General features: G+C 46.0%; 2 protein-coding genes across 2 annotated transcripts; one reads left to right on the top strand and one right to left on the bottom strand.

The window, feature by feature from the left end:
- Window positions 1-46: 46 nt before the first annotated feature.
- On the bottom strand, window positions 47-7010 carry LOC132591614 (tripartite motif-containing protein 10-like). Its single transcript, XM_060270942.1, has 6 exons — window positions 6664-7010; window positions 3395-3877; window positions 2833-2928; window positions 2231-2546; window positions 1245-1267; window positions 47-70 (listed from the first exon to the last, which is right to left on the bottom strand). Exons 2-6 carry the CDS (start codon window positions 3809-3811, stop codon window positions 47-49), a joined length of 876 nt encoding a protein of 291 aa, XP_060126925.1. The 5' UTR covers window positions 3812-3877; window positions 6664-7010.
- Window positions 3860-27855, top strand: LOC118080254 (zinc finger protein 436). Its single transcript, XM_035105195.2, has 10 exons — window positions 3860-3899; window positions 7652-8050; window positions 8598-8683; window positions 8795-8924; window positions 9947-10060; window positions 13108-13779; window positions 16019-16630; window positions 19886-20110; window positions 22795-22974; window positions 23668-27855. Exons 1-10 carry the CDS (start codon window positions 3860-3862, stop codon window positions 23679-23681), a joined length of 2472 nt encoding a protein of 823 aa, XP_034961086.2. The 3' UTR covers window positions 23682-27855.
- Window positions 27856-27947: the final 92 nt, after the last annotated feature.

Genomic DNA, 27947 nt, shown 5'->3' with positions numbered 1-27947 from the left:
ATTTGAGATCTTCTTATTCAATTCTGGTGGGAAAGCCATTGGATCCTTAAATGTCTCCCTTTGCTGACACCTGATGGGGAAAATAAACATTAACCCATTCAGTTGCAGAATTTCTGAGTGTGGCAAAAGAAAACAACTGAGAGGAGGAAAGCCAAGACACAGACACAGAGGAATGGAGACAGAGGGGAGAAGATTCCTCCTTACTAGGGACTCCAGAGCCAGACATCTGAGGGCCAAAGGAGCAGCCCCAGATCTCTGAATCTCCTCACTTAAATCTACTCAAGTGGAGAAATAAAATCAAGTGATACCATCCTGCTCAGAGCGTTTCCCTTTCGGCTGTATTACCTACAACTTGCAAGAAAAATGTGGAGGAGAGAAATATGGTTGCTGCTGTTCACTAAAGTGAAATGTTCCTTCTAACCGCTATCATGAACCCGAGTGACACCTTGAAGTTACAGTTGAGATATGTTCAGGAACATGGTACACACCCCAACTCCTGTTTCCTTCTTGGAATCTTTCACCACATCATAAAAGCCTGGAGGGGCAAGTTTTATGTCTTCACTTCCTGGACCATTCCCTGTAGCAGTGATTTTAGATTGATGCTGGCAAACCGCATCAGATAAAACTAGCTATCAAAAACCTCAGCTATCAAACACAACGTACAGTGCTGGCAAACCTTCCTGTACGTCAGTATGCACAAACACGCATCCACAAGTTGGGTCAGGGGGACATTAGAGGGCAGCAGGTCACTACTGGGCTGGCCAGAGTTGGGAGGATCCTGATGGAACCGGTTAGAGCAGGTTAGAACAGGGGAGGCTGGTCCAAGCCTGAAGGGTCAGACCCAGGTTAGGAAGAAGACAATGGGAAAATGGCAGAGTGGTGGAAAAACCCCAAGGATCACAAGATTGAGAGGAGGGGGATGTTTAAGGAGTAGGCATGTGACAGGGCGAGGTCTGAGAAGTATGTGAGGACCAGGCACTTCCTCTATGGCGGAGTTTTGGGGTGTTGGCAGGATGTGACCTATGCAAGGACACCACCTCTTTTGGAGTTGACCACTTGTCATTGGATGAAGGATGCACCTCTAGTTAATCATTGACAGTTCTGAAACTTTACAATAAAAGGGGGTGCCTGCTTTCATTCTGGGCGACCTTCCGATCCACATTCTGTCTCCCGCTGTGTTCTTTATCCCGTGCTCCCCACAATTCCCAGACTGATATTAATGGAAATGAGCAGGATCCACTTACCTCTGCAAGGTGCTTCTCACATCCTAGAAAGGAAAAGAGGAAAAGAAGAATGGGATTCACTGCCTACCACAGGGCCTATAATGAAGACCCATCAGACCCTAGAAGGGATGCCCTCTGGCCCTCTGAGGTGAGTCTGCCTAGTTTTGGATAGGGATGGATTAATCTATCATTTCAATTTCTCTCAGTTTTTATCTTTCTGATATTAAGTTCATTTCTCCAGATTAGATTCATTGGATCTTCTTCTCTGTTTTTCCAAGGTGTCCATAGTATAGTGGCCAGAGGAGAATTTATGAATAATGATTCCAGTTGAAAGAGTTTCATTTCCAGTTTCTGAGATATCCTTAACTTTAACCACGTGAGCTGGGCAGCTTCGTACTATTTAGCTAAATTAGGTACTGCCAGTCCTCCTTTCTGCATAGAATTCTATATAGTAAAAGTATCCACTCTCAGGTGTTTCCTTTGCCAAATAAAATTGCCAGATAAAGTGCTGGTTTTGACCTATAAAGCCTTAAACAGCTCCATGAGAGGTCCAGAGGGTGGCAAGATGAGAACAGGAATGCTCTCCCCAGGGAGGTGCGCCTGGCTCCTTCATTATACACCTTTAGGCACCAGGCAAAAACATTCCCCTTTAACAAGGCCTTTGCTTGTCATCCAATGACCTTTTAAAATGTGTTTTTGGAGAAGTTACTCAATTGTTTCTGTTTTTATTTGGATTGTGTACTCTGTGTTTTTATATTCTAATTTTATCCTGTTTTTATCCTGTTTTTATCTAATTTTATCCTGAGACCTCCAGGTATAGGGCAGTATATAAATTTCATGAATGAATGAATGAATAGTTGTCCGACCATACTTCCCCCCCCCCCCCTGGAGCTTTGCTGCAAAAAAAAAATCTTCCCTTTAAAGTTGAATCAAATGCTGTTTGTTGCACTAAGCTTTAAAGAGTAAACTTTTGTGGGGAAAGCTCTGTGGGGGCAAGAGAAGTGCACTTGGACATAGCCTGGACAAAGAGGCAAAAGGTAACTGTGGTGAAACCCTGATGGAAACTTTGTGCTGTTTCTGCCACCGTCTTACCTGCAGGAGTTCACTCGCTGGCTGCTGACTTTTTTCCTCCAACCCCAGGATGCTCCTTTCAAGAGAGGAGAGTTCCTTGGAGAGTGTGGCCAGGTGCTCATCCCTTATTCTTGCTATCTCCTTCTCCATCTCTTCTATTTCATTCAGCAGACGCTTTTCTTGTTCTTTCAGAAACTGCTGCAGTTGTCTGAACTTCTTCACGGTCTTCTGCCTCTCAGTTTCTGTTAATTTCTGCAAGAGGAAGGAGGAAAGAGGGAAAGAGGAGGCCAGAGTCTTTAGAATGACCTTCCATGTTATGGTAAATCACTCAGGAATGGGGCTACACCATGACTTGGGATTCAGCTACACTGGATTCATTATAAACATGTGACCCCAGGTGACCCCTGTAGAGCTGTGATCTGTCCCAATGAGAAATTGCACTCAGAGCTAATTTTTAATACTGTTTTCCATATAACTATAGATCCAACCTTGGTCCTTCAAGTATACTTGTTCTCTTTGTAGTAATTGTGACACTTACAAGCAGGCTGTGGCTTTCTTCTCCTATTTTTGCTGCATAAGCCAGAATTTTCTCACTCTCTTTCCTCAGATGCTCCAGGCGACCACAGATGAGTGTCTAAAGAGAAAACAAAATATCAGATTTGATTAGGGCTGGAGGTTGGGAGCTTCAGTGTTATACATATATTTGTTTTTTGTGGCCCCCTACTATTAGATTTTTATCTGATCATTGCTCTAGGAGGTTCTACGGTTGTTGTTTTTTTGCTGTACGTTACGTTACATTACATTACATTAAATTACATTACATTACATTACATTACACAGGAGCCCTTTGGCACAAAATTAGAAAAAATTGTGCTTTTAAAAACAAAAACACATTTTAAAAAGTTGCTTTTGATGCAAAACAAAGTTTTTGTTTTGTTTTGGATAGCACAGAGACCAGGCATAATTTCTGCTTCACATTATGGTGCAGATTAGCAATTTATTATGTTTCCTTTACAGCTACATTGACAGCATATTCTGCACACAGACACACAGATAGATATGAAAGGATTGTGTTAGTAAGTGTCAAAATGACTTTCTACCTTGTATTCCTGGGCAGCCTCTTCCTTGAGGACCACAGTGTGTGATTTATGTTCTGGGGATCGCTCACAAAACAAACACACCAATTCTCCATCTTCTTTGCAGAAGAGGTGCAGTTTTTCCTTGTGTGTCTTACAAAGATCCTCCAACCTTTCATTTAGTGCCAAGAGTTTAATTTTTTCAACTATGTTTGCCAGCTGGAAATTGCGGCGGAAATCCCCTTTCTGGATCCGAACTCTGCAGACGGGACACTCCAAATCTCCCACCTGCATTGGTTCCCATGTGTCACAATACTTGGTGACGCAGCCCTGGCAGAAGTTGTGGCCGCAGTCCAGTGTCACTGGTCCTGTCAGGTAGTCTTTGCAGATGGGGCACAAGACTTCTTGGTCCACATCTATGGATGGTGGGGCTGAAGCCATGGCAGATCAAGAGTGTGTGGCTTAGTTGAGATGAGAGGTGGCTGTAGAATGGCTGTAGAATGGCAACTGGGGAAGAAGAAAAAAGCTTGTAAGGTCAAAACTATTCAGGGTTAAGCGTTTCCACATTCTTCCTATGAAACCAATTCTGCATTTTATATTCTTATGAAATGGCACCTTCACTATTAGTCCAGTTGCCTGAAACTCATCTATAAAACCAAAACCAAAAAGCATTTTTAACGCTTCTTCATTATTTACCTACAAGGTGACCTTACCCCATATGGGCCCACTTGACCAGTTTGATCCACGGAACTGGAACTTTTACAGGTACCATATAATACCTGCACTGCATCTGCAAGAACTGAATCGTTTATAGTGTGGCATCTTATGAGAACAGGAGGCTAGAATTGGCAGGCCTCTCTCTGATCCAGCAGGGCTCTTTTATGTTCTTATGTAAAGAGTGTTTTAAACGCAGAAATAAGATTTTGAAAAGTTCTTCGCCTAGCACTAGAAAGCCACTAATGTACTCACCAGAGAGGACAGCCTCTACAAAAACTGTCTTGGGGATGGCTGCATCTGTGGGGGAAGTGGTTTTCCTCACGGCCAGAGAGACCCTGCCCAGTATTTGGCAGCTGGAGACATATTGAGCATTCCATCTAATTTGGTCTTTTGGGTCAAAACACATAGCAGAGAATGGCTGCCTGAAAACATAGACTGGGGCCTGGTTGTATTTATATATACCACCCTATACCCGCTGGTCTCAGGGCAGTTCACAAAATAAAATCAGAATATATAACCAGAGAATACATAATCAAAACAGAAACAACAACCCAATAACATCCCCCTGCATACATTTTTAAATCAAACAAAGACCTAATTAAAAAGGAACATTTTTGCCTGTAGCCTAAAGGTGTAAAATGAAGGCACCAGGTGAACTTCCCTGGGGAGAGCATTCTACAGACAGGGGGCCACTGCAGAAAAGGCCACCCTCCTTTTCTGTTGTTGCCACCCTCCTGACCTTTCAAGGAGGAGGCACACGAAGAAGGGCCTCAGAAGATGATTTCAGGGTCTGCGTAGGTTCATATGGAAAGAGGTGGTTCTTGAGGTATTGTGGTCCTGTGCTGTTTAAGGCTTTATAGGTGAAACCAGCACTTTGAATTGGGCCCGGAAACTAATTGGTAGCCAGTGCAGTTGGACCAGGATCGGTGTAGAATCATAGAGTTGGAAGAGACCACAAGGGTCATCCAGTCCAACCCCCTGCCAAGCAATATGCTCAAAGCGTCTTGCTCCAATGAGCAACCTGGCCACCCAATTCTGCACTAGCCGAAGTTTCCGAACCATCTTCTGGGACAACATTATGTATAACACATTGCAGTAATCTAACCTTGAGGTTACCAGAGCACAGGCAAAAATAGTTAGGCTATCCCTGTCCAGATAACGGTGCAGCTGGACCACTAGCCGAAACAAGAGACATGTTTCCCTTCTCTCTTTCTTGACAGTGCGTGGCGCTGTGGTCTAAACCACGGAGCCTCTTGGGCCTGCCAATCAGAAGGTCGGAGATTCGAATCCACATGACGGGGAGAGCTCCCGCTGCTCTGTCCCAGCTCCTGCCAACCTAGCAGTTCGAAAGCACAGCAGTACAAATAGATAAATAGGTACCCCTGCGGTGGGAAGGAAAATGGCGTTTCTGTGTGCTCTGGCTTCTGTCACGGTGTTTCTGTTGTGTCAGAAGTGGTTTAGTCATGCTGGCCACATGACCTGAAAAGCTGTCTGTGGGCAAACAGTGGCTCCCTTGGCTTGAAAAGTGAGATGAGTGCTGCACCCGATAGTCGCCTTTGACTGGACTTTAAGTGTCCACGGGTCATTTACTTTTACCCTTACCTTGACAGAGGTACAGGGCTACCAAAGCAGTTTCCGTGCCAAAACCGGGTCGAAACCCCAATGGAAATAGATCTAGAAAATAAGTTTCTTCCAAAAGCGCCTGGACCCGATCTGTGACCACTCGCTCCAGAACCTTGCTCTGGCAAGTCCCGGAAAAACAATTTGCATGTATTGTTCAGATCTCTGAGTGACAGATTTGTAAACATGTTGGACAAACATAATATTCTGAGCATAGTCTAGATAATCAGTTTCTTCCAAAAGCGCCTGGACCTGATCCGTGACCACTCACTCCAGAACCTTGCTAAGGAAAGGGAGATTAGCAACTTGGGGACAGGGAGCTGGACTGATCAGAAACACAGTCCGAGGTGACACTTCCTCATAGTCACTTCTGCCCGCTCAGTCCTGCCCCCGCCCCCCAGTTCGTGATAAAAGATGTTTTCTGTGTTACAAGATTTTATTTATTTATTTATTTATTTATTTATACCCCGCAGCCACTCTGGGCGGCTTCCAACAAAATATTAAAATATAATGGTCTGTTAAACACCTGTTAAAGCCTTCAGGTGTAGCAACAACCAGAGATTGGTGTGCTCCCCCAACTGCTGCTGGGTGAACTGCATCTTTGTCCACCCACTTCCTTTCCCCAGGCTTGCTAAAATAACACCCATTTCCTCTCCTCCCTGAGGACTGGACACTTGCCCTTACAATTTGGCGGGGGATGGGTGGGCAAGCACTCTTCAAGTTTACCTGGTCCAGCTTTTTTTGAAATCATATTAAAGTTTTGCAGAAACCCAGCCCTCTTTTCCTAGATGAAAGCTCCCCTGTTGTAAAGAGAAATATGAAACCCCCATTAGCACTTGGTCCGCCTGAGTTTCCGCTTCGCCTGTTTTCTGCAGGGGGAAAAGGACAGGGGGCTTTTCCTGGGGAGGCCAAGGGCGAGGCTAAGCGGATCCCGTTTAATTCAGGAATGGACTGACCTTCCAGGCAGGAGCCTCCGCCGCCAGCTCGTCGCGAGGGAGAGGAAGTGAGCCGAGTAGCTTTCGATTTGGGGTGTTTTTTCCTCTCCTCCCCCACTTCCTTGCTCCCTCCCACCCCGGAGATTGAGGGGAAGCAAGGCGGTTCCCTGCAGAGAGAAGCTGTAGGGTTCTCTGCATATCAAGCTGGAGCTGGCCGAGGTGGGCCTTTGCTCTTCTCGGACTTTGGCATTGAAAGGGGCTCAGGCTGTCTCCAGGTGCGTCCATGCGAGTTGCGTTTCATCCCAAGAAACTTTCTCTGCGGAGAACGCTCTCACTTCCAGGAAAATGTGAAGAGAAAAAGCAAGTGGAAAAGACGTTGCCGTCCGATTGGTTTGCTCAGAATTACCGTAGCTGCTCTTCCTTTCAGCAGGCTTCCTGAAAATTAACTAAATTTTGGGTCCCCTCCAAATCTGTGCCAAAGTTTCGCAGCGAAAGCCTCGCATTTTGCAGCGCCCCACAAACTGAGTAATTGAAACACCGGGTTCGTAGTTAACACCCCGAAATCCAACAGTGTCCGGATCACTTCAAACTAGCGCCAACTAGTTTTGCAACGAAAACCCAGCGTTTTGCATTGCCCACAAGTTGATGAATAACAATATATACAACAACAGGTGAGGGGTCGGGGAGGACAGAATGGTGACTATTGTGGAGTGTGGGGGGAAGGACAGAAACCCAGTGGGGCGGTAAATTAATGAAATGCAGTGGCCTGGTGTCGGTGAACGGGGATCGTTTCACGCTGCAACATTTTGTTGCAGGTGCCCTTAATAACAGGAGCATGATCAGAAATCAGATTGTGCGGGGTGGACGGAAACACAAAATTGGGGAGAGGGGTGTGAAATGGAGTGTCTTGAGAAAGGTTATGCCTGGCCGCAACCCTGATCAGGGGCACCCTCCCTGCACTGCAACCCTTTATTGCCGCTGCTGCCGATCTCCCTCTTCCGTCTCCCAGGCGCAGGCAGCGCTGCGATCCGAATTCTATCCGACGCCTTCCCGTGCGCGCGTCCCACCGCCAGGCGGCTCTGCTCCGGCGCCTCGCCGAGGCTCCGCTCTTCCCGTCTCCGCCGGGCGCCTCGGCGGCGGTGGGCAGAGCTTCCTGGAGCAGCCGCTGCGAGATCCGGTCAGCGGCGTCTATGGAGATGGAAAGCTGGGGCTCCCGTGCGCCGGGGCTGCTGCCCGCCTAGACGGAGGGAGGCCACCGGCCGGCCGAGTCCCCGGGAGGAGCGCCCTCCGGAGAGGCCGCTTGCAGGAAGGGGGAGCGGGCAGCGCGGGCGGGATTCTCCCGTGGCAGTTACTCCTTTCTCCTTTCCCTTCCTCTCCCCTCCTTGCAAAAGGCGAGGGAGCCCCGCAGGTACTGGCCCCAAGCCTAGTTTAATGCGTCTTCAGCAGGAGAGAGAGCCAGCCTGCAAAAGGTGACCGTCGTCCCGGGCATGTGGGGCTGGAGAAACGCATTTTTGGAGGATGGGGGGAAAGCGCAGGCGGCTGGAGGAAAAGTTTGCGCGTCTGTCGTGTAGGGAAACACGAACGCGATTCCTCTCTAAAATCATGTGAAGGGTTTTTTCCCCCTTGTGGCCTTCCAGAAAATGATATGTTTGGTGCAGTGAAATAAGGTGGGTGGGGAAAGAAGATGTAAAAGATGCTGAGTATACAATATTTGGAGAGGGCTGAGTAGGCGGGATGGGGCTGAAAGCAAAACCCTGTTGCTGTTCCTTTTTTAAAACAAAAAATGGTTGCAATAGTAAAGAGAGGGGGGAATCATAGCGTTGCAAGGGACCCTAAGGGGTCATCTGGTCCAACCCCCTGCAAGGCGTGAATCACAGCTAAAGGAATCCCTGACGGATGGCTGCCCAAGCCAAGCCAAGCCACCCCTTCTGACATTCCCCTTTTCTCCCTGACAGATCTTGGCAAAATGATGTGTGTGTTTGTCTTTGGAACATTTCCTCCTCCTGGGGGAAGAGAGATGGTTGCCACAGAGCCAGCACAGGTAGAGAATGGAATTGGGGGGGGGGGACAATAGCACTTTAGCAGTTTAAAAATAAAAAGGGGTTTTTTAAAAAACGATTCAGCAAATCTTTTATTTTCATTTTTCCTACAGGCACCGCCATTCTCCTTTGAAGAAGTGGCCGTGTATTTCACAGAGGAGGAGTGGGCTCTCCTGGACGCAGAGCAAAGGGACCTTTACTGGGATGTCATGCAAGAGAATTATGAGAATGTGGCATCCTTGGGTAAGGAACTGCAGGGGTCCAGTTGCACCAGGAAGTGGTCCTTATTGGGCTATTTTTTGGGGGAAATGCTGCTCCCTTAGTTCAGACCTTGGGTTTCCCCTGAGCATGTAATAACCCCTCCCCTCTTAATTCTTCGTAGCCCCATTTTGACTCTAATCTTACATTGCTCCAGCATAGTGCAAGAGAGCTCCTCCTCCATTCTTAGCTGAGTGTCCCATTAGCTCAGCATGCACTTTGCACATGGAAGGTTTCCGCATTATTTCTGCTTGTGTCTAGCAGACCTCCATCTTGAGACCTTGCAAAGTCACACCCTTGGCAAGAACATGGGTTACATCTAATTCACTCCTAAATCTTCAATGCTCACAACCCTGATTCATCGGAAGGGTTCTCTCCCCCCCTCCAAACTCCCCGTACAATGCTGGTTACGGTTTACAATCTTGCTTTCTAAAAATACAAACGTTTCAAAATAATTTTCATAAATTCCAGAAGATGCGAGCTTTTGAAAAGGCGCTTCCAGTTCTTGCAACACACCAGATGTGTTGGGTCTGCAATCCTGTGTCTGGCTGCAGCTAACAGAGGAGTGGGGAGACTTGGCCTTTATTAAATGCTTCTCCATGCAGTTAAAAACAAATATCACATTAAAAAGATGGGTCTGAGTCTCTGATTCTCTCCAGTATTTTTGTTGCTGATCTGGTGCAACCAAACCATGTTTCCATCAGGCATTCGGGAACTTTTTTCTTTTTGTAAAAAAGAGTGCCTTGGCACAGCTATCCAGAGTTGGCATTGCAACCAGCTGAGGGGGGTGGGGTGGGGGTCTAACAGAAGACCCTTTGCCTGGGATCCAGCCCTGCTCTTCTGCTTCATGTTCTTATTAGTGTTTTCCTGCAGTAAAAACTGAGCAAAACTCGTCAAACGAAGCATTCTGAAATGTGCCAATGTTCCTAGTGGTTGCAACCTGACATCCATTTAATGGGAGATTTTTATTCCCCCTCCCCCTCTTCTTTTTTTGGGGGATGATGGAGCTGTTCCAATTCCTAAACCCGAGTTGATCTCCCGGCTGGAACGAGGGCAAGAGCCATGGATCTCCAACCCCCAGGCCACGGAGGACAAGAAGGTCTCTATTAGTGCCTGCCAAGGTGAGAGGGGAGGTTCCCAGTGGCATTGTAAATGGGTGCCATTTTCATGAGGAGGGCCTTATCTTTGGGTGCTTCCAGCTGAAATATGACAATGCGGGTGACAAATAGTATTTCCTTCATGGAATACCGGGAGCATAACGCCTCTCTGCCTGTCTCCATCCTGGTATTGTTACCAAAATGGTGGGATTTCAGATTCGGGTAAGCAGTGATATCGGGAATAAGTATGCCAAGGTAAAGAAGGTAAAGAAACTGTTTTGGGATAGGGCATGAGTGGATGAAGAATCAGGTAAAAGGCTTAAAAAGGTAAAAGGTGAGAGCCAGTGTGGTGTAGTGGTTAAGAGCGGTAGACTCGTAATCTGGGGAACCGGGTTCGCGTCTCCGCTCCTCCACATGCAGCTGCTGGGTGACCTTGGGCTAGTCACACTTCTCTGAAGTCTCTCAGCCCCACTCACCTCACAGAGTGTTTGTTGTGGGGGAGGAAGGGAAAGGCGAATGTTAGCCGCTTTGAGACACCTTCTGGTATGATAAAGCGGGATATCAAATCCAAATTCCTCCTCCTCTTCTTCTTCTTCTTCTTCTTTTTCTGTCCTTCCCATCAAGTTCCACCCTGTCAAAAGCCCACACCAGAGGGAACAGATTGTTGGAAGCACGTGGGAGCATGTAGTTCTGCCTTCATTGTGCTGGAACTACTACTGCTATGAGTAGTAGCAGTAGCAATAGTAGCATATTACTACTACCAGTAGTATAAAATTTAGTCACCTGCCTTGAAGAGTACTGACCTCATGCTGGAACCACCACTACTAATATTACAGTGGTACCTCAGTTTTCGAACATAATCCATTCCGGAAGACCATTCGACTTCCGAAACGTTTGACAACCGACGCTGAATGGACGGTCTGCAGAATCAATTGAGAAAATGGAGAATCGCACCTCGGAAGCCGTTCAACTTCTGAGGCACGTTTAAAAACAGAAGCAATTACGTCCAAGTTTTTGGTGTTCAAACGCCGAAACATTCTGCTTCCGAGATGCTTGAAAACCGAGGTTCCACTTTTGTATTATTATTATTACTACTACTACTAGTAATATAAAAAGTAGGTTCCTACCCTAAAAGAATAGTTCTGCCTTCATTGTGCTGGAACTTCTACTATGTGTATTATTATTAGTAACAATAGTAGTATAAAATGTAAGCCCCTCCCTTTTGTAGTTTTGCTTTCATTGTGTTGGGACCACTGTTACTACAAATACTAGTAGTATTAGTAATTACAATAGTAATATATTGCCAGTAGTAGTTATGTATAGTTATGGCCTCTTTATGTTGGAAGTACTAATTCTAGTAGTAGTACTAAGCTAGTACTTGTAGGAGGATAAAACAGGCCCCTGCCTGGGGTTGATTACAACCTTCAAAAAAGGGGTCCCGACAGGGCCAGCCAAACACATTTTGCTGCCTGAGGCAAAAATAGCAATTTTCTCCCCACCTACCCTACAAGGTGTGTGGCTGGTCAAGTCATATATTGGCAGCTAAAGCAGAAAACCCGACAAGTGCCCCTCCTTCTGCTTTACGATATTACAATATTAACCCAACAAATTTGCTGCCTTGTCAGGACACCCCAAATCAACTGCCTGAGACGACTGTATCACTCTCCCTAATGGTTGGGCCAGTTCTGGGAGTTTGGGGATTAGAAGTGTATGTGCATGCCTTGGGTTGTGTTTTTTTTTTATGGCCCCACTTCCCAAAAAACAGCAGGCTTGTTGGTAGTTTCGCCTTACAGTTTCCGAAAGGAAAAAAAAAACACCTTTGCAAAAAGGGTGGAAAAACTCAACTGGGAACACAACTGGGCCTCTGAGGCTTCCAGTTGATGCCACCCAAAGCGTGCCTGGAATGGTTATTTCAGGGTGCCCAGAGCAACTTTGGGGAAAGTTTACAAAAGGCTTCTCTCTGAATGCCAGTGTGATTTATAATGGATGCAATTGGAAAAGCGGTTCTGGCATCAATTTTCATGCAAATGACAATAGGGCAGTAGGTGAAAAGCAGACCCCATTGAAATGCATGAGCTGCCCCTGCAGGCTCCTCAGTTGGGGATTATGCAAATCGGGAAGAGGTGGAGTTGCATTGATTTGCATGCCAGGCGCAATTCCTTCATGTTTCCTTAAGAAGGTCTGAGGGTAGGTTTTATGAATTGCCTGAGATTTAGAATTTTGCATACATATATTAATGCATAGAGAGGCAGTGTAGTGTAGGGGATAGAGCAGGATTTCTCAAACTTCTGCTAGCAATGGGACATCACACACACACACACACACACACACACACACACATATTAAACTGGAGGCACGTTTCATTCTGGCAACTGAAAAAGCGATATTTCTACAGCTTGAAAGAAAAAACATCAGAGCAAGAACTCATTCAGAGATACAAAACCTTCCTCTGTACTGGGAGTGACAGCATGTTCCCTCACACGCATTCTCTCTCCATGTGCACCCTGAATGTAGAGATGCAAAAGAATTCCATTTGCACTCTTTAGGAGACCCAGAAATTCTTGCTCATTCAGAGATGCAACAGGCAGCCTCCTTTTAAGGTTCTGTGACTGCACTGCCACAGCCAAAATTCTCTCTTCATCCTTGATGCTGATAAATTGAGTTGCGTGCTTAAAGAGGCCAGTTAAAAAGGAAGCGCGTGCTGAGAAAAGAGACGCAACAGGTGACCTGTTTGAGAGCGGGTAATCGTGCTGTCTTTGTATATCAGGAGTGCTTGAAACGTCTGACGAATGAATATAGCAGAACTGCTCACACACTGAGGGTAGTTAGGAAGTGGGCAAGACCAGAGAGGGATAACTCAGTCAATAGAGCATGAGACTCTTAATCTCAGGGTTGTGGGTTCGATTCCCACGTTGGGTGAAAGATTCCTGCATTGCAGGGGGTTGGACTAGATGACCCTTGGAGTCCCTTACGACTCTACAATTCTGTGATTCTGTGAGTCAGACAGAGACTCACTCTTCCAGCCTTTGCCTTGCATTCTCCCTTCAGACCACTTTCTTTCTCCCTCTCAGGGAATGACATTTATTTGAATTCTCCCGCCATCCCGGCAAGCGAAGTGATCGTGCGGGAGATCAAAGAAGAGGTTCCTGAACGAGAAATCTTGGACCAAGCTTTGTTGGGCTCTCCGCCGGGGCTCGACCCCCTGAACCCAGAGAGCCGCCATGGGCTGCAGAGGCAGTGGGAAATCCCGCCGGCGACAGTGTGGCGGGAGCCGTCGCGGCACCTGCGGGCAGCGAGTTCGAAACGCAGCATGTTCCACGTGGGGCGCAAGAAGCTGATGTGCCCCGAGTGCGACCGGTGGTTCCACTGCAAGTCCGAGTTCCTGCTGCACTGGAGGACCCACACGGGCGAGAAGCCCTACGAGTGCCTGGCGTGCGGCAAGCGCTTCATCCAGAGCTCCCACCTCAGCGCCCACCGGCGCATCCACACGGGGGAGAAGCCCTACGAGTGCCCCAAGTGCGGGCGCAGCTTCAACCGCCGCTCCACCCTCACCGAGCACCTGCGCATCCACACCGGGGAGAAGCCTTACAAGTGCCTCCAGTGCGGCGAGAGCTTCCGATGGAGGCCCTACCTCACCAAGCACCAGAGGGTTCACGTGGGCGGCACTGTCTACAAAGGCCTGAGTGACAGGGAAGCCATGTTTGAGAGCCCGCCCCCTGATGAGCAGCAGGGAAGCCACCCAGGTGAGCGTAGTCTTTGTCACACAAATATTGCAAATTAGGCTGCAGCGTTGTCTAGCCCGTGTGTTGAGGGAACAGCGGCAGATTTGTTTTCCTTATTCATTTTGCTGGGTTGGTAAAGTAGGGATTCCATAGCTGAGATTCCCACGTTGCAGGGGGTTTGCACTAGATGATCCTTGGGGCCCCTTCCAACACTACGGTTCTGTGATTCTGTGAGTGCGAGCGATAAAATGGCTAGCAGCAGCAGCGGGCGCCCAGCAATGTGTCGTGGCATTTGCCAATTTGGGATCTTACAAAATATGGGAGGGTTTGCAGGTTTCGTGCAGAACGAAAATGGGTAGTGGAAGGTTGTAACTGATGGGCTACAGAGCGGCTATAGCAGTATGATAATACATTCTTATAATTGATTGAAATTGCAATGAGAGAAAGGGGATCGACCCGAAATGCTTCCTTTCCTGGAAGGAGGTGTGTGTGTGTGCGTGCTTGCCTAGGTATACCTCTGACTTTGCATGGCTGGGAGGGCACCTATAGTACAATTCAAATGTAAGAGTTGCAGTCAAATGCTCTGTTGTTCAGCATTCTGGAAGGTTGGTTTTGGTTTTGGTTGCTCTTTCCAGCATTGTGCCAGGAATGTAATTCCTGAAAAAATAGGCAGTCCCAGTGGCCACTTCTGCGTGCTCCCTGCCCGCTCATGAGCAGAATTGATGTATGCAAATTAAAAGATTTGTGCAAATGTCATGCAATGATGGGTTCTGATAAATGTTCTGGATTGGATTCATCTTGGACTCGAGCTCTCTTTTGAATAAGCAGAAATGGTCATGAGTTTATTCACTGAGATTGTGCTGCCCATCCAAATTGCTGAACCCTGCAGTGTTAAGAAAGGAAAATTAGAGAAAGATGGTTTATAAACTTGCACTGCTCTCCAAAGGACTTTCAGACAGATTGCATTCTGTGAATCAGTTCATAACAATAGGGCATCATGCCAATGTCCTGGTTGTGAGTGCTATTAACTTTGTAACCCAAACAGCATAAGAACACAATAAGATGACTCGCAAGCTGGAGGTTCTCCACCTGTGCTCTAGATAGACCAATATGTAGGGTTTGCAGAAATTGGTTCTTCTAACCTGCCCGCATCCATGCCTTTAAAGACTATAAATAGGCATGCTAGGGGTGGGTCTACCCGGGGGGGGGGGGAACCCTGCTATAAATAAGTCAGAAATTAAATTGTTAGAACAAAAGAAAAAAATGCTATGGAAAATCATGAGGAAATTTCTTTTGGGTTTTAGTTCCATCTGGTGTTGCATATTTATAACACATTCAAATAGTCAAAACAAAATATAAAACAATCCTTCCAGTAGCACCTTAGAGACCAACTAAATTTGTCATTGGTATGAGCAGTCGTTAACAGTTGTCCACAGGTTTACCACACCTATCAGCCAATCACCCATTCCCACCACCCTTCCGAGTAATACCCCTCCCCACCCCACTATAAATAAGGGTCTGGTGACTTCCGTTTCAGTGTATCTGAAGAAGTGTGCATGCACATGAAAGCTCATACCAATGACAAACTTAGTTGGTCTCTAAGGTGCTACTGGAAGGAAAATCCCCCCCCCCCGACTACGGCAGACCAACATGGCTACCTACCTGTAACATTCAAATAGCTTTTTCTTTACTAATGTAGCTGAGTCCTAGGACAATGTGGGGGCGGGGAGAGTCTTTTCAGGACTTTAGTAGTAGTAGTGGTAGTAGTAGTACCGTATTAGTACTATTACTATTACTAACACTACTACTATTTTATTTTATTTATATGGCACCCATCTGCCTGGGTTGCCCCAGACACAATGGGCAGCTTCTAGCAAAATATACAAACACAATAAAACATCAAACATCAAGAACTTCCCTATACAGGGCTGCCTACAGATGACTCTGAAATTCAGATAGTTGTTTATTTCCTTGACATCTGATGGAAGGGTGTTCCACAGGGTAGGCGCCACTACTGAGAAGGCCCTCTGCCTAGTTCCCTGTAATCTCATACTTTACAGTGAGGGAACCAGCAGAAGACCCTCGGAGCTGGACCTCAGTGTCCGGGCTGAATGACTGGGGTAAACCAATATGCTTCTTTAAGTATAAAGGGCCGAGGCCATTTAGGACTTTAAAGGTCAACACAAACACTTTGAAAATTATGCTCGGAAACATGCGTGGGATTCTCTTTCTCTGACTTGCCCTTTCCTTTGCTCTCCAGAAGATGATGCCGTGGGGAGTGGAAACGTGGAGGCCTTTCCCCAGCATGCTACCTTTGAGGAGGTGGCAGGACAGCATGGTGGGGCCGGCCTTAACCCAGAAATGGAAGGCCAGCCGCCTGAGAGGCCTATAAAAACTGAAGTGGAAGGGAATGACGTCACGGACGTCAGCCAGATCAAGATCGTTCAGGTGGAGAAGAAGCATGTTTGCCACGAGTGTGGCAAGGCCTTCCAGTACAAGTTCGAGCTGGTGAAGCACCACCGGACGCACACGGGGGAGAAGCCCTTCGAATGCCTGGCGTGCGGCAAGAGGTTCTTCCAGAGCACCCACCTCAACGCCCACCTGCGCATCCACACGGGGGAGAAGCCCTACGAGTGCCCCAAGTGCGGGCGCAGCTTCAACCGTCGCTCCACCCTCACCGAGCACCTGCGCATCCACACCGGGGAGAAGCCTTACAAGTGCCTCCAGTGCGGCGAGAGCTTCCGATGGAGGCCCTACCTCACTAAGCACCAGAGGGTCCACTCGGGGGACAACGCCTACAAGTATTTTGACGGCGGGGAGAGCCTCTATGACAGCTCGGCCTTCTCCGAGCACCAGGAGGAGATCCACCCAGGTGCGGAAGCCGGTGCCATAAAGAGGAGAGGCCTCTGCCGGATCAGGCCAAAGTCCCGCCCTGGCTCCATGTTCTCTCCTCGCATCGGCCAGTCGGGTTCACCTTCTTTTATTTAAATGTTTAGGAGTGTACCTCTTCATCAAATGTGTAACAAAGCAGCAGGCAACATTATACGGCAATAATAATCTCAATCAGAAGATTGATAGCTCAGTTGGTCGAGCATGAGACTCTTAATCTCAGGGTTGTGGGTTCAAGCCCCACATTGGACAAAAGGTTCCTGTATTGCAGGGGGGTGGACTAGGTCAGTGTTTCCCAACTGGGGGCAATATGACCCCCTGGGGGCCCCCAGGATATTCCAAGGGCGCCACAGGTTAAAAATGCATAAATGGGGGGCCACAGCAAGAGGCTAGGGGGCCACAGAGGGAAGTGATATATATATATATATATATATATATATATATATATATATATATATATATCCCCTGATTGGCTGACTATCCACTTGGCCAATCCCAAGCAGGTAAGGGGGTGCCCACCAGGGACTGGTGCTCCTTTTTGCCATGTGCGTTTTCTTTGAGTAGTCCTGGGGGGGTTTTCCGGCGGGAGTGGGCGATCGCTGGGATTCCTGTTTTGACCAGTGGAGCCCGTGATCCAGAACCCCCTGGTCAGGTAAGTGCAGTGGTGGCGTGGCAATGATTAGAGTTGGGCGAGCCGGAACTGCTTGTTGCTGCTGCCAGTGCCGGACCTGGTGGCAGCCTGGGCTTGACTCAGCAAGGTGCAGGGTGCAATCCAGCGCCTAGTGGGTCAGGGCCTTTAGATGTTGCCGAGGTGCACAGGGCCTGTCAGTAGCGTCGGCCTGGCTCTGCAAGGCGTGGGGTGAAATCCACCCCAGCACCTAGCCAAGCGGGGTTATCTGGTGCTGCTAACGTGCATCTAGTAAATAACTGTCTACTCAGAAGAAAGCTGCACTGCGCTCACTGGGCCTTACTCCCAGGTAGGGGGGGGGGGCTATAGTGTTTTATCTAGGCAGCTAGGGCTCATCGAGGACAAGATCTTTTTGCACCAGGTCTGTGAGGACCACTTGCTTTTTAAAATTCTCCCATATATACAGAACCCCTTGTGTGCCTTTTGGACTATCTGTAGGTTTCCCCCTCTGTGCCAAATAACGGGTAAAATAAGTGATTCTCATTTTTCATTTCGTTTCATTTTTTATTTGTATGCCGTCTTTCTATCTTACAATACTCAAGGCGGTTTACAAGCTGAAGAAACAAAAAATGTACATCTTATAGCAATCTAATGCAATACAAAAATGTGATAATAAAACAAAACTTTACAATAAGCAAAAAGTAACATTCAACAATTATTAGAGTAGTATAAAATAATAATATCAACATGTAAAAATTAAACAGAAATCCACTCAACAGTTACAATAAATAATTTCTAAACTATAATCAATAAAACAACGGCAAGCCACAGTACATAAAATAATACAATACAAATTGAGAAGCAGAGACTAGAGTGTGGGGCAAGGCAGGTGGAAGGAGGCCTTGCCTGACGGAGTCTCTCCCCTCATAGTTCCTCCAGGATATATATAAAAAGTGATGTTTACTTTTTATAATACGTAGAAGATGGATCTCCCTCAGGAGGTTCTGGGCTCTCCTTCCTTGGAGGCTTCTAAGCAGAAGTTGGATGGCCATCTGTCATAGATGCTTTAGTTAAGTTTCCTACATTGCAGGGGGTTGGACTAGATAACTCTTGGGGTCCCTTCCAGCTCTATGATTCTATGTTTTTCTGCTTCAACAATATTTCATTATGTTCCCATTATTTTATGTAATTGTATTTTGTATAAATTAATATATATATATAAATAAAACATGTTCTATTTACAAACAAAACATTTAAATAGCTACCTTTTTACTAGTAGGAGAGGGGCCATGGGCATAGCCAGGATTTTTGTTAGGGGGAGGGAGAACCTCATGTTTTTATTGATTTCTGCTTATTGGGGGGCAGCTGCCCCCTTCCCCCCAGCTATGCCCAAGGACGGACCACAGGAAGGAAACAAGATAAAGAGGGGGGCCATGTTGAGAAAAAGGTTTGGGAAACGCTGACCTAGGTGACCCTGTGTTCCTTTCCAGCTCTATGATTCTGTGATTTTATGCTCAACTTTTTGAGGGTAAAAAAGGGAAATTGTCAATATTTATTTAAATATTTATTAACTGACACAAGAATATATAAATACACACACACACACACACTCTCTCTCTCTCTCTCTCTCTTCTGGTGTCTAGGGGAAGTCCACAAACAGTGCAGTACAGTGGTACCTCGGGTTACAGACGCTTCAGGTTACAGACTCCGCTAACCCAGAAATATTACCTCAGGTTAAGAAATTTGCCTCAGGATGAGAACAGAAATTGTGCTCCGGCAGCGCGGCGGCAGCAGGAGGCCCCATTAGCTAGAGTGGTACCTCAGGTTAAGTACAGTTTCAGGTTAAGAACGGACCTCCAGAACGAATTAAGTTCTTAACCTGAGGTACCACTGTACATGGTTTCAGTTGTCAATAATTGTAGTGAAAAATGCTGGATCAAACCAGCAGCCCATCCTGGTTCATCATTCTGTTCTCACAGTGATGAATTGGATACTTATGGGAAGCCTGAGAGCGATTCCTAGGAACTGCCTTCAACATGGGGTATAGAACGTCCCCATTGATAGCCTCCTTCTCCATGAATTTGCCCAGTCCTCTTTTAAAGCGGGTAGCTATCACTACCTCTTGTGGGAACCAATTCATACTACTACTACTACAGTGGTACCTCGACTTACGAATTTAATGCGTTCCAAACGCACATTTGTAAGTCGAATCCCATAGGAATGCATTGGGAGAAAAAATTCGTAAGTGGAAGCAACCTTATCTAAAAATTCGTAAGTAGAAAAAACTTATCTAAACCACATCCAAGATGGCAGACAGAGCTCCGTTCGTAAGTAGAAACATTCGTAAGTAAGAGTTATTCGTAAGTAGAGGTACCACTGTACTACTACTACTGTACTACTAATATGATGCCACCCATGTGACTGCTGCTGCGTGGAAGAAGTACTTTAGTTTGTCTTTCCCAAACCAACTTCTCTCTCGCCGTGCCTCTGGAGGATTCCTCATTCCCTGTTTCTGGTCTCATTCCAATTGAGCTACAGCTGAAGCTTCCTCAGCCTAACTCCTTCCTATTCTTGTGTAACTGCTCTCTTGTTTTTTCTCCTCCCAACTAGAATATTTGGTTTCTGCGCCCGACTCCATCTCCCACATGGCACCTCGGGGAGAGCCGTGGGTGCAAGGCCCCCAGCGCTCTGAGGGGAGGCAGAGTCACAGAAGCGGCTCCGAAGGCGAAGGGGCAGCGGAGCCATTGCGAGGGCAGTCTGAGGGGGAAGGCGAAGGCGTGGACTCTCCGAGGAGCCTCGCTGCCCCTCACGACAGGGCAGGAGCCAGCGACTCGTGTAGGTGTGCTCTCTGCTCCCTCACATTTGCCTAGTTCACTTTGCCTACTGTCTTTCCCGATACCCTTTTAAGTGTGTTGTGTTTTAGGGGGGATTATTGGTTTGTTTTGTTCTTATTTTTATTATGTATTTTGTGTTTGGGGGGGTTACATTGTATTTTATGTTGTGAACTAGCCCTGAGATCTATGGATGAAGGGCAGTGTACAAATTAAATAAATGAATAAATAAATGATGATGATGATGATTATTATTATTATTACTATTATTTATCACGGCACTTCAAATGTAGGGTTTGAATATGGCCTAAAGTAACTACTACTACTACTACTACTACTACTACTACTACTACTTTAGGCCACATTGACACCCTACATTTGAAGTGCCACAATACCACTTTAAACAGTCATGGCTTCCCTCAAAGAATTCTGGGAGCTGTCATTTGTTATGGATACTAGGCCCGACAGTTCCCAGATTTCGCTGTGAAGAGAGGTGGATTGTTGGGTGTGTTTTTTTAAAAAATAAAATATCGTTTTTATTTGATTTTACAAGTGTAAAGTTATAACAATAGCAAGTACATATACATATAAAGAGATTTATCTGAATCTCAATATTTCCTACCATCCCCTCCCTGGGTCCTGTAATCAACATTTTCAACTTCATATTAATTTCATAATCTATATTTTGTATGTGTCCATATTATCCATGGTTTTTGTTACCTTACTAGTGTTATTAGAATCCTGCTAATGTTTTCATCTGCTTACAGTGGTCCAAGAGAGATGGATTGTTAAACCCAGGCATCCCCAAACTCAGCCCTCCAGATGTTTTGGAACTACAACTCCCATCATCCCTAGCTAATAGGACCAGTGGTCAGGGATGATGGGCATTGTAGTCCCAAAACATCTGGAGGGCCGAGTCTGGGGGTGCCTGGTTAAACCCCTATGGGAATTGTAGCCTGGTGAGGGGTGAATGGTGGGGTGGGTGTGTCTCCTAACAACTCTCAGCACCTTTAGCAAGCTACACCTCCCATAATTCTTTGGGGGAAGCCATGACGGTTTACACATGGTCTCGTGGCGCTTTAACGGTGTGGTGTGAAAGTCACCTCAGGCTGGAGCCTGGGGTTTAACATGAGTGAGAGCTCCCTCACATGATACCTCAGGTGGAAGAGCTGAACCCGGCTGCCTTCCAATAAAACATGGGTGGGACACCTAATCCACCCTGAGGGCCGCATTCCCTTCTGGGCAGCCTCCTGAGGGCCGCATGCTAAAAGTAGGTCGGGCCAGAGGCAAAAGTGGGTGGATTAATAAATTGTGTGAGTATCTGGAGCTAGCTAAATTGAAAGATGTAATACACCATAAATCGAAAAACCTAGTGAGAAAACAGTGGAAATATCTAAATGACTATTTGGGGAAACAAGGTTTGGGATCAGAAACCTGGCTATGCCTGGACTAACCTTGTCGAAATAGAAAAATGAAAGAAAAGAAAGAAAGAAAGAAGGAAAAATTGTTCCAAAATAAGAGCAAAATAGAAAAAGACAGACAAGTTGGAAAAATGGTAAATAACTTACTGTACGATGAAGCGGTGGAAGTCGCGTTTGTTTTTGTAGGTTTCTCTATTTTCTTCTTTCCTCTTTTTTCTCTTTTTTTTTCTTTCTTCTTCTTCCTTTTTTCCCCCCTTTTCTCTTTTTCTTTTTCTCTTTATTCCTTTTCTTTTTTCTTTTTTTCTTTTTATTTTATTTTCTTTTGCTTTCTGGTCTATGTTATAATTCTTTTGCCTCTTTTTATTCCCTATGTCCATAAATTTTTGTGATATATATTCTGTTTATAGGATTTGTTATTATTTTTTAAATGAAATGTATGGGCAAATTGATCATATGTATTTTTAAATTGCAATATTCAATAAAGATTTATAAAAAAAAACAAAAAAAAAAGTGTAGATTTTACCTCTGTACATTAGGCTAGCGCAGTACAATTTTACCTTTGCACACCCCTTGGGATGCTCCCCTCAGGCAAGGAAAGAGGCATTATGAGGGTTCGGGGATACAATCCAGCCAGGCAAAAATACTCTGGGTGTGTAGGGGGGCAAGTGAGGGTTGTAGCCTGGAGAGAGGGATGTGGCATGGGCCACATAGTGAGGTTCAGTGGGCCAGATTTGGCCCCACCCCTGAGGTCCCCCCATCCCCTGCTATAAAATTACAGCAGGACTGAGGAACCTCCAGCCCATGGGTCTAATTCGGCCCTACAGGCAGTGCTATTTTTCTAGGGGGGGGGGGGTGGAAAGCCAATAACTCACCCTCCTTCTCTCAGAATGGGCGAGTTCCGGCTGAAAAGAAGCCCTGCCCTCAGGACTTTCCATTTGAACCACCAGGCCGCTTTGGCCAAGCCACACCCAACCTGCCCTATACCTGGCATGTAAAATTTGCAGGCAACCCTAGTCAACCTCCCTGCTCCTCACAAGAAACCTGCGAGGTAGGTTGGCCTAAGAGGTGGTATCTTTCCAAAGGTCGCACAGTGAACTCCGTGGCTGAGTGGGGATTTGATTCTGGTCTCCCAGGTCCTGGTCCAGTACTCTGACCACTATACCTCTTGTCTGTGGGGATTGGTCTGTTCAAGACTTCTCTGCTGAATGCTACTGTTCTTATTACTACTACTAATAATAATAATAATAACTGTCATTATTTTTGCAAGGTGATAGCATGACAACTGAACACCCAGAGGAGGATACCCAGCAAAGAGGCCTTGAGCGAGAAGTCGACGAAGTGTCGCCAGACAGATCCGAAGAAAACGTTTCCCTGAAGTCTCGAGCCGCCTCTGATAGTAGTGGGCATGGGTCGTTGGAACAGCTAACAGCAGAGTGGGATGAATCTGGTCAGTATGGAGGAGGCATCCTGAGCAATTTGGCCTTGTCAAGCTTCTAGACCTTAAGCTTACAAAAAAGAGAGAGGGGTTTGTAGGTCCACCGTGTTGTAGCTCCTTTGCGCATGCTGGCTGGGGAGGGATTTGGGGTACGTTTGACCTCGAGAAGAGAAGACCGAGAGGTGAGGTGATCGCCATCTTCAGCTGTCACATTGGAGATAGAGCAAGCTTTTTTCCTGCTACTCTAGACTGGTGGAACCTAAACCAATGGATTAAAATTACAAGAAAGAAGATTCAGACTAAGCATTAGGAAGAACTTTCTGATGGCCATCTTATCAAGGATCCTTTAGGGGGTTGGACTAGATGATCCTTGAGATCCCTTCCAGCTCTATGATTCTTTGATTCTAAGCAGGAATATCTCCCAACCCTCTCTGAAGGTGCTGGATTCTTGGGTGCTCTACTACATTCTAGCTGGCACTGGTGGGAGATGAATTCTAATAGCATCTGTAGGGCCACAGGCTCCTATCCCTTCTCTAGATCAACAGTCCAAAAGCAGATAGCAGGTTTCCAGGTTCCACAGAACCCCCATTGAGACAGCACTGAAAGAAACTTCTCTCTTTCATAGTACAAGTCCAGGGAAAGATAATCTGCCCTTTCATATCCCGTCATAGTTCTGTTTTCTTTCTTTCTTTGTTTTCTCCACAGATAGTTTAAAATAAAATCCTTCCAACCCCCGGCCTCATCCTTGAATGATGAAACTGTCGGAATGTGGAAAGGGCCTGCATTTGTCCACTGGTGGAATCTCCGATTAAACTGTTCCGTCCAGCAGCAAAGAGAGACCTCCAGAGTTCAGTACATCTTGCAAACAATTTCTTTTGGAAAGACTTGAAGACACAGCAGCATTCTTAACTCCACCCACCCACCCTCCTCCAGTGTTAACCCAGACACTTGCATAGCCAACATGTACGGATCACGGGGAAGGGTGGGGTTCTTTAACTTAAATATTAACATATGTCTTTTTATTTTATTTTATTTTGTATGGGTTAATTCATGCGCATGTTTTATGTTGTCACCCAGGAATACGCTAATGTTATGATCTGCGGTCTGGGGAAAGTCGTCATTATGTTCCCACAAGAGAGGTCAGTGATTTAGATTTCACAAGAGTGAACATTTTTAAGGCTGGGATTATATGCATTTCACAATTGCACTTGCACAAGGACACAAGCTGATGCCAGGGCACCGAGTTCCGGCATTCCTGAGAGACTGGGGCTTTTCAGGTTTCTAGCCCTTAAGCATTTTCGGATGGAATTTTTGAATCTGAAAATCTAGAGCACTGAATAGAGTTGTGAGCGGTCAGGAGGCAGGGTTTCAGTTTCCTCTAAAACTAACAGTGTAAGCAGAAACAATTATGCAAAAGAGGCAAATATGTCTATATATAAATATGCAAATGACTTTTCATTTGCATGCCATGTCCAGGTCAAAGAATTCAGCTACTTTTGCTGCAGAACATTGATTTAATTAAGGGCAGAAAATATGTATCCTGACTATGGGAAGCCAGTCAAGGTCATAAAGTCTTGTTCCAAGTCTGCGACAGATTTGTCACATCATCCTTTCCCCCTCCTTTTTATTTCAGTTTTGCAGACAAAACCCTGATTCTCAGAGTCTCACAGCCACGTTTCACGGTAAACTCATGTATCATGTGACTTTTCACTTTTTGAGTGTGGAATTGTCAACATTTCATTTGTGTGGATGTGCTCCCCCATGTGGCCGGAAATGAGAATCCCTACTCGCTGGAGGACCGTTGCTTTTCAATAATTTCTCTGCAGAGTGGACATTCTCTGATGCCACCTCACGGCACATTCTAGAAGAAATGTTTGCCAACTAGAATTGATCACTTTGTGGTGAATTTACCCTCTCAAAAGTGAATGAGCAGACGTGAGCATCAGGCCCAGGGTACTTTGCAGCAGCAGGCAAAGAGTAATTATTATTATTATTTTTAAATGGGGGGGGGAACCCTAACACTGAATAATATAACTCAGCAACAGTTATGAGAGGCTAACATTTTATTGATTTTTGTGTTTTTATTGTTAGCTGTGTGTGTGTGCTTTAGAACTGGTTTATAAATATGTCAGGACGGTATTCAACTAAGTCCTGCCCGGAGACCCACTGAAATTAATTCATCTAAGTTAGCCGTGTCTATTGACTACAGTGGGTCCTACTCAGATTAGCACTGAGGGCACCCTTAATGTGTGGCTTCCTGCATTTCTAAGCTGGCCCACAAAAAATGCTGCCTTTTCAGAGTCTGTGGTCTGGATCCTGCATTAACTTGGAATTGACAACAGACCTTTTGCAGCAGGATTGTCAGTTGGTACAGTTTTGCAGTTCTGGATCCCAGCCTTTGCACTGTAAAGAGTTACGTATATTCTTTTATTATTGTTGCTGTCAATTCCTTTTTAACGATGCCCTCTTCGTTTTGGAAGACTGACTCCCCCCCCCCCCGCCTGCCCAGATTTGACAGTTTTTGGTGTTCAAAACAGCAGAGGGAGGTGGCCAGTTGCTTAATTTTAATTGTAAACTGTAGGGCAGTTTTCCATACAGAGTGGTGCTTTTTCTTAATTTAAAAAACAGTAATAAAATATTCCAGTGCTTCAGACAGCATACAATGGGTAGAACAGCTTGCATAGGTGGGGTATAAATATTATTATTATTATTATTATTATTATTATTATTATTATTATTTGATTGATTGTGTGTGTGAAACTGCATTGCATCTAAGGATTTATCCAGGGTAAAATGCAGGATAGAATCATAGGGTTGTAATTCAGTGCTAGTCCTACACAAGAGTAGACCCACTGAAATTCAGTACTGTGACTAAGCAGCAGCGGGGCATATGCCCGTGCTGCCCAGGGCGGGCAGGCTCCCAAGAGGGGGACGCGGAGGGTGCCCTCCCACGCACCACAGTTCAGGGTAGGAGAGGGGCCTCTGTATCTAAGCTGCCATAATTTCATAGAATCATAGAACTGTCAAGTTGGAAGGGACCACAAGGGTCATCTAGTCCAACCCCCTGCAATGCAGGAATCTTTCGCTCAAAATTCACGTTGGATATTCCCAAAGCACAGGCGTGTGGGTCCATGTAGCAGACCTGCAAGAATCAATGGGAATGACTGTTTTGAAGGAGCGAGCGCACACCAAGTTCACCAACAGCACACTGGGGCAGGGCTTGTCTGAGTGAAAGGGCCACCACTGATCAAACCCTACAGGCAGCCCTTATGTACATCAGTCAATGCCATGTCAAACGCCATCCTGTACAACAGGGCCTGCTCAGAGGCATGGCGTTAGAAGCACCTTGAGAGATACCTCTTTGATTCTCAGGGAGTCGCTCCATAGCAATTCATCTCTCTTCCCAGGGAACTGTGTCTGCATGAGGGGTCTCCTTAACAACTCTCAGCACCCTTAACAAACTACAGTTCCCAGTATTCTTTGTGGGGTGGAAAACATGAGTGCTTAAAGTGGTGCAGTGCTGTCTTAAATTCAATTGGCCGCCATGCAGACCACCAGCCATGGGGCTCAATACCTCCCTTGTTTGATTTCAGAAGCAGGCCACAGTAGTAGTAATAATAATTTTATTATTATACCCCACCCATCTGACTGGGTTGCCTTGGGCCACTCTGGGCAGCTTCCAACAGAATATAAAAGCACAACTAGTGTATAGAGCTGAGTGATGTCATTGGTCTGGCAAGCTCAGTATTGTCTATTCTGATTGGCTGCAGCTCTCCAATGTTTCTAACTGGGGGAGGTCGTTCTTCAAACATGCATTCTAATACTATTTTTAACTTTTCAACATACCAGGGATTGAAACTGGGACCTTCTGCATGCAAAGGAAGCTCTCTACCACCGAAGGTACTAGCAGTCGTGTGCAGCCTTAATGCACATGTGTGAATCTCTTTTGTTTCCAGCAGGGACCTAAATGCACTAATATTTCTTCTTCTTCTCTGGATAATGCAAAATGTAGCAATAAGGCATGCAGCCTAGGAACACTGGGCCCAGTTCATGCAGGCATTGTCTTGCTTTCGTCTCATCGAGATCACCTTGACTTCAAGTTAGATACAAATAACTTGAGCCCCGTTGATTTCAATAGAAGTTAACTATACACATCTACTCAGAAGTACGGCCCATAGTTTTCAAAGTGCGTTTAACCACAGCGCTCACCTGTGTTTTCAAGCTGACAGGAGCTGCAGCCATTTGACAATGTGATAATCAGATTTTCTTTTTCTTTGCATAACTCAGTTTACTTCTGCTTTAATGATTTAAAAAAATGTTTCCACTTCCCTTTCACCCGTTATTTACTTTTAAGGAATAACATGCATAAAAATTGAGAACACCGTCTTTGACTTCTCCTTTCTTAAGTATGAGGAGTATGAGGTGGAAGAATGGGCCATACTGTTTTGAGCAGGCATCCCCAAACTTCGGCCCTCCAGATGTTTTGGACTACAATTCCCATCATCCCTGACCACTGGTCCTTTTAGCTAGGGATCATGGGAGTTGTAGGCCAAAACATCTGGAGGGCCGCAGTTTGGGGATGCCTGGTTTTGAGCCAGGTATGCAGGTACCCTTGCAAGCAATTACTGTGAAAACGTTCCCTCTGTCAAGTGTTCTTAGCCAATGAGTGAAGAGTGATTGAGTTATTTAGACAGCAGGTGGCAGGAATCCCTGGGGGTCCTCAACGACTCCTGTTTTCACACCCACCCATCCTTCAATGCACTTTCCTTGCTTTCTTATTTCCTAGGCAGAAATTAAGCAGGTCCTTTTTTCACACTGAAATGCAATTATGAGGAGAAAAGGTTGTGTGTGTGTGTGTGTGAGAGAGAGAGAGAGAGAGAGAGAGCAGGGGAAGGCCAGAGAGAGGGTTGCCAGACTCAATAGAGGACAGGACTTCTGTGCCTTTAATTGCCCTGCTCTCTTTTGAGTCTGGAAACCTTAAAGAG

Source organism: Zootoca vivipara, chromosome 2 (genome assembly GCF_963506605.1).
Source record: "Zootoca vivipara chromosome 2, rZooViv1.1, whole genome shotgun sequence".
In the NCBI taxonomy this organism is placed as follows: domain Eukaryota; kingdom Metazoa; phylum Chordata; class Lepidosauria; order Squamata; family Lacertidae; genus Zootoca; species Zootoca vivipara.
Note: the sequence above shows the minus strand (reverse complement) of the source record. Positions and strands in the feature narration are given on the sequence as shown.

Excerpts from the sequence above, each read along its gene's own strand:
- LOC132591614 (XM_060270942.1), bottom strand. The coding sequence starts at position 3,811 with ATGGCTTCAGCCCCACCATCCATAGATGTGGACCAAGAAGTCTTGTGC. Across the intron at positions 1,268-2,230 it reads TTTGTCCAGGCTATGTCCAA|GATGTGAGAAGCACCTTGCA; the intron begins GTGCACTTCTCT and ends TTTCCTTTCTAG. Across the intron at positions 71-1,244 it reads GTGAGAAGCACCTTGCAGAG|GTGTCAGCAAAGGGAGACAT; the intron begins GTAAGTGGATCC and ends TTTCCCCATCAG.
- LOC118080254 (XM_035105195.2), top strand. The coding sequence starts at position 3,860 with ATGGCTGTAGAATGGCAACTGGGGAAGAAGAAAAAAGCTT. Across the intron at positions 3,900-7,651 it reads GGGGAAGAAGAAAAAAGCTT|GCGCAGGCAGCGCTGCGATC; the intron begins GTAAGGTCAAAA and ends TCCGTCTCCCAG. Across the intron at positions 8,925-9,946 it reads TGAGAATGTGGCATCCTTGG|CTGTTCCAATTCCTAAACCC; the intron begins GTAAGGAACTGC and ends GGGATGATGGAG.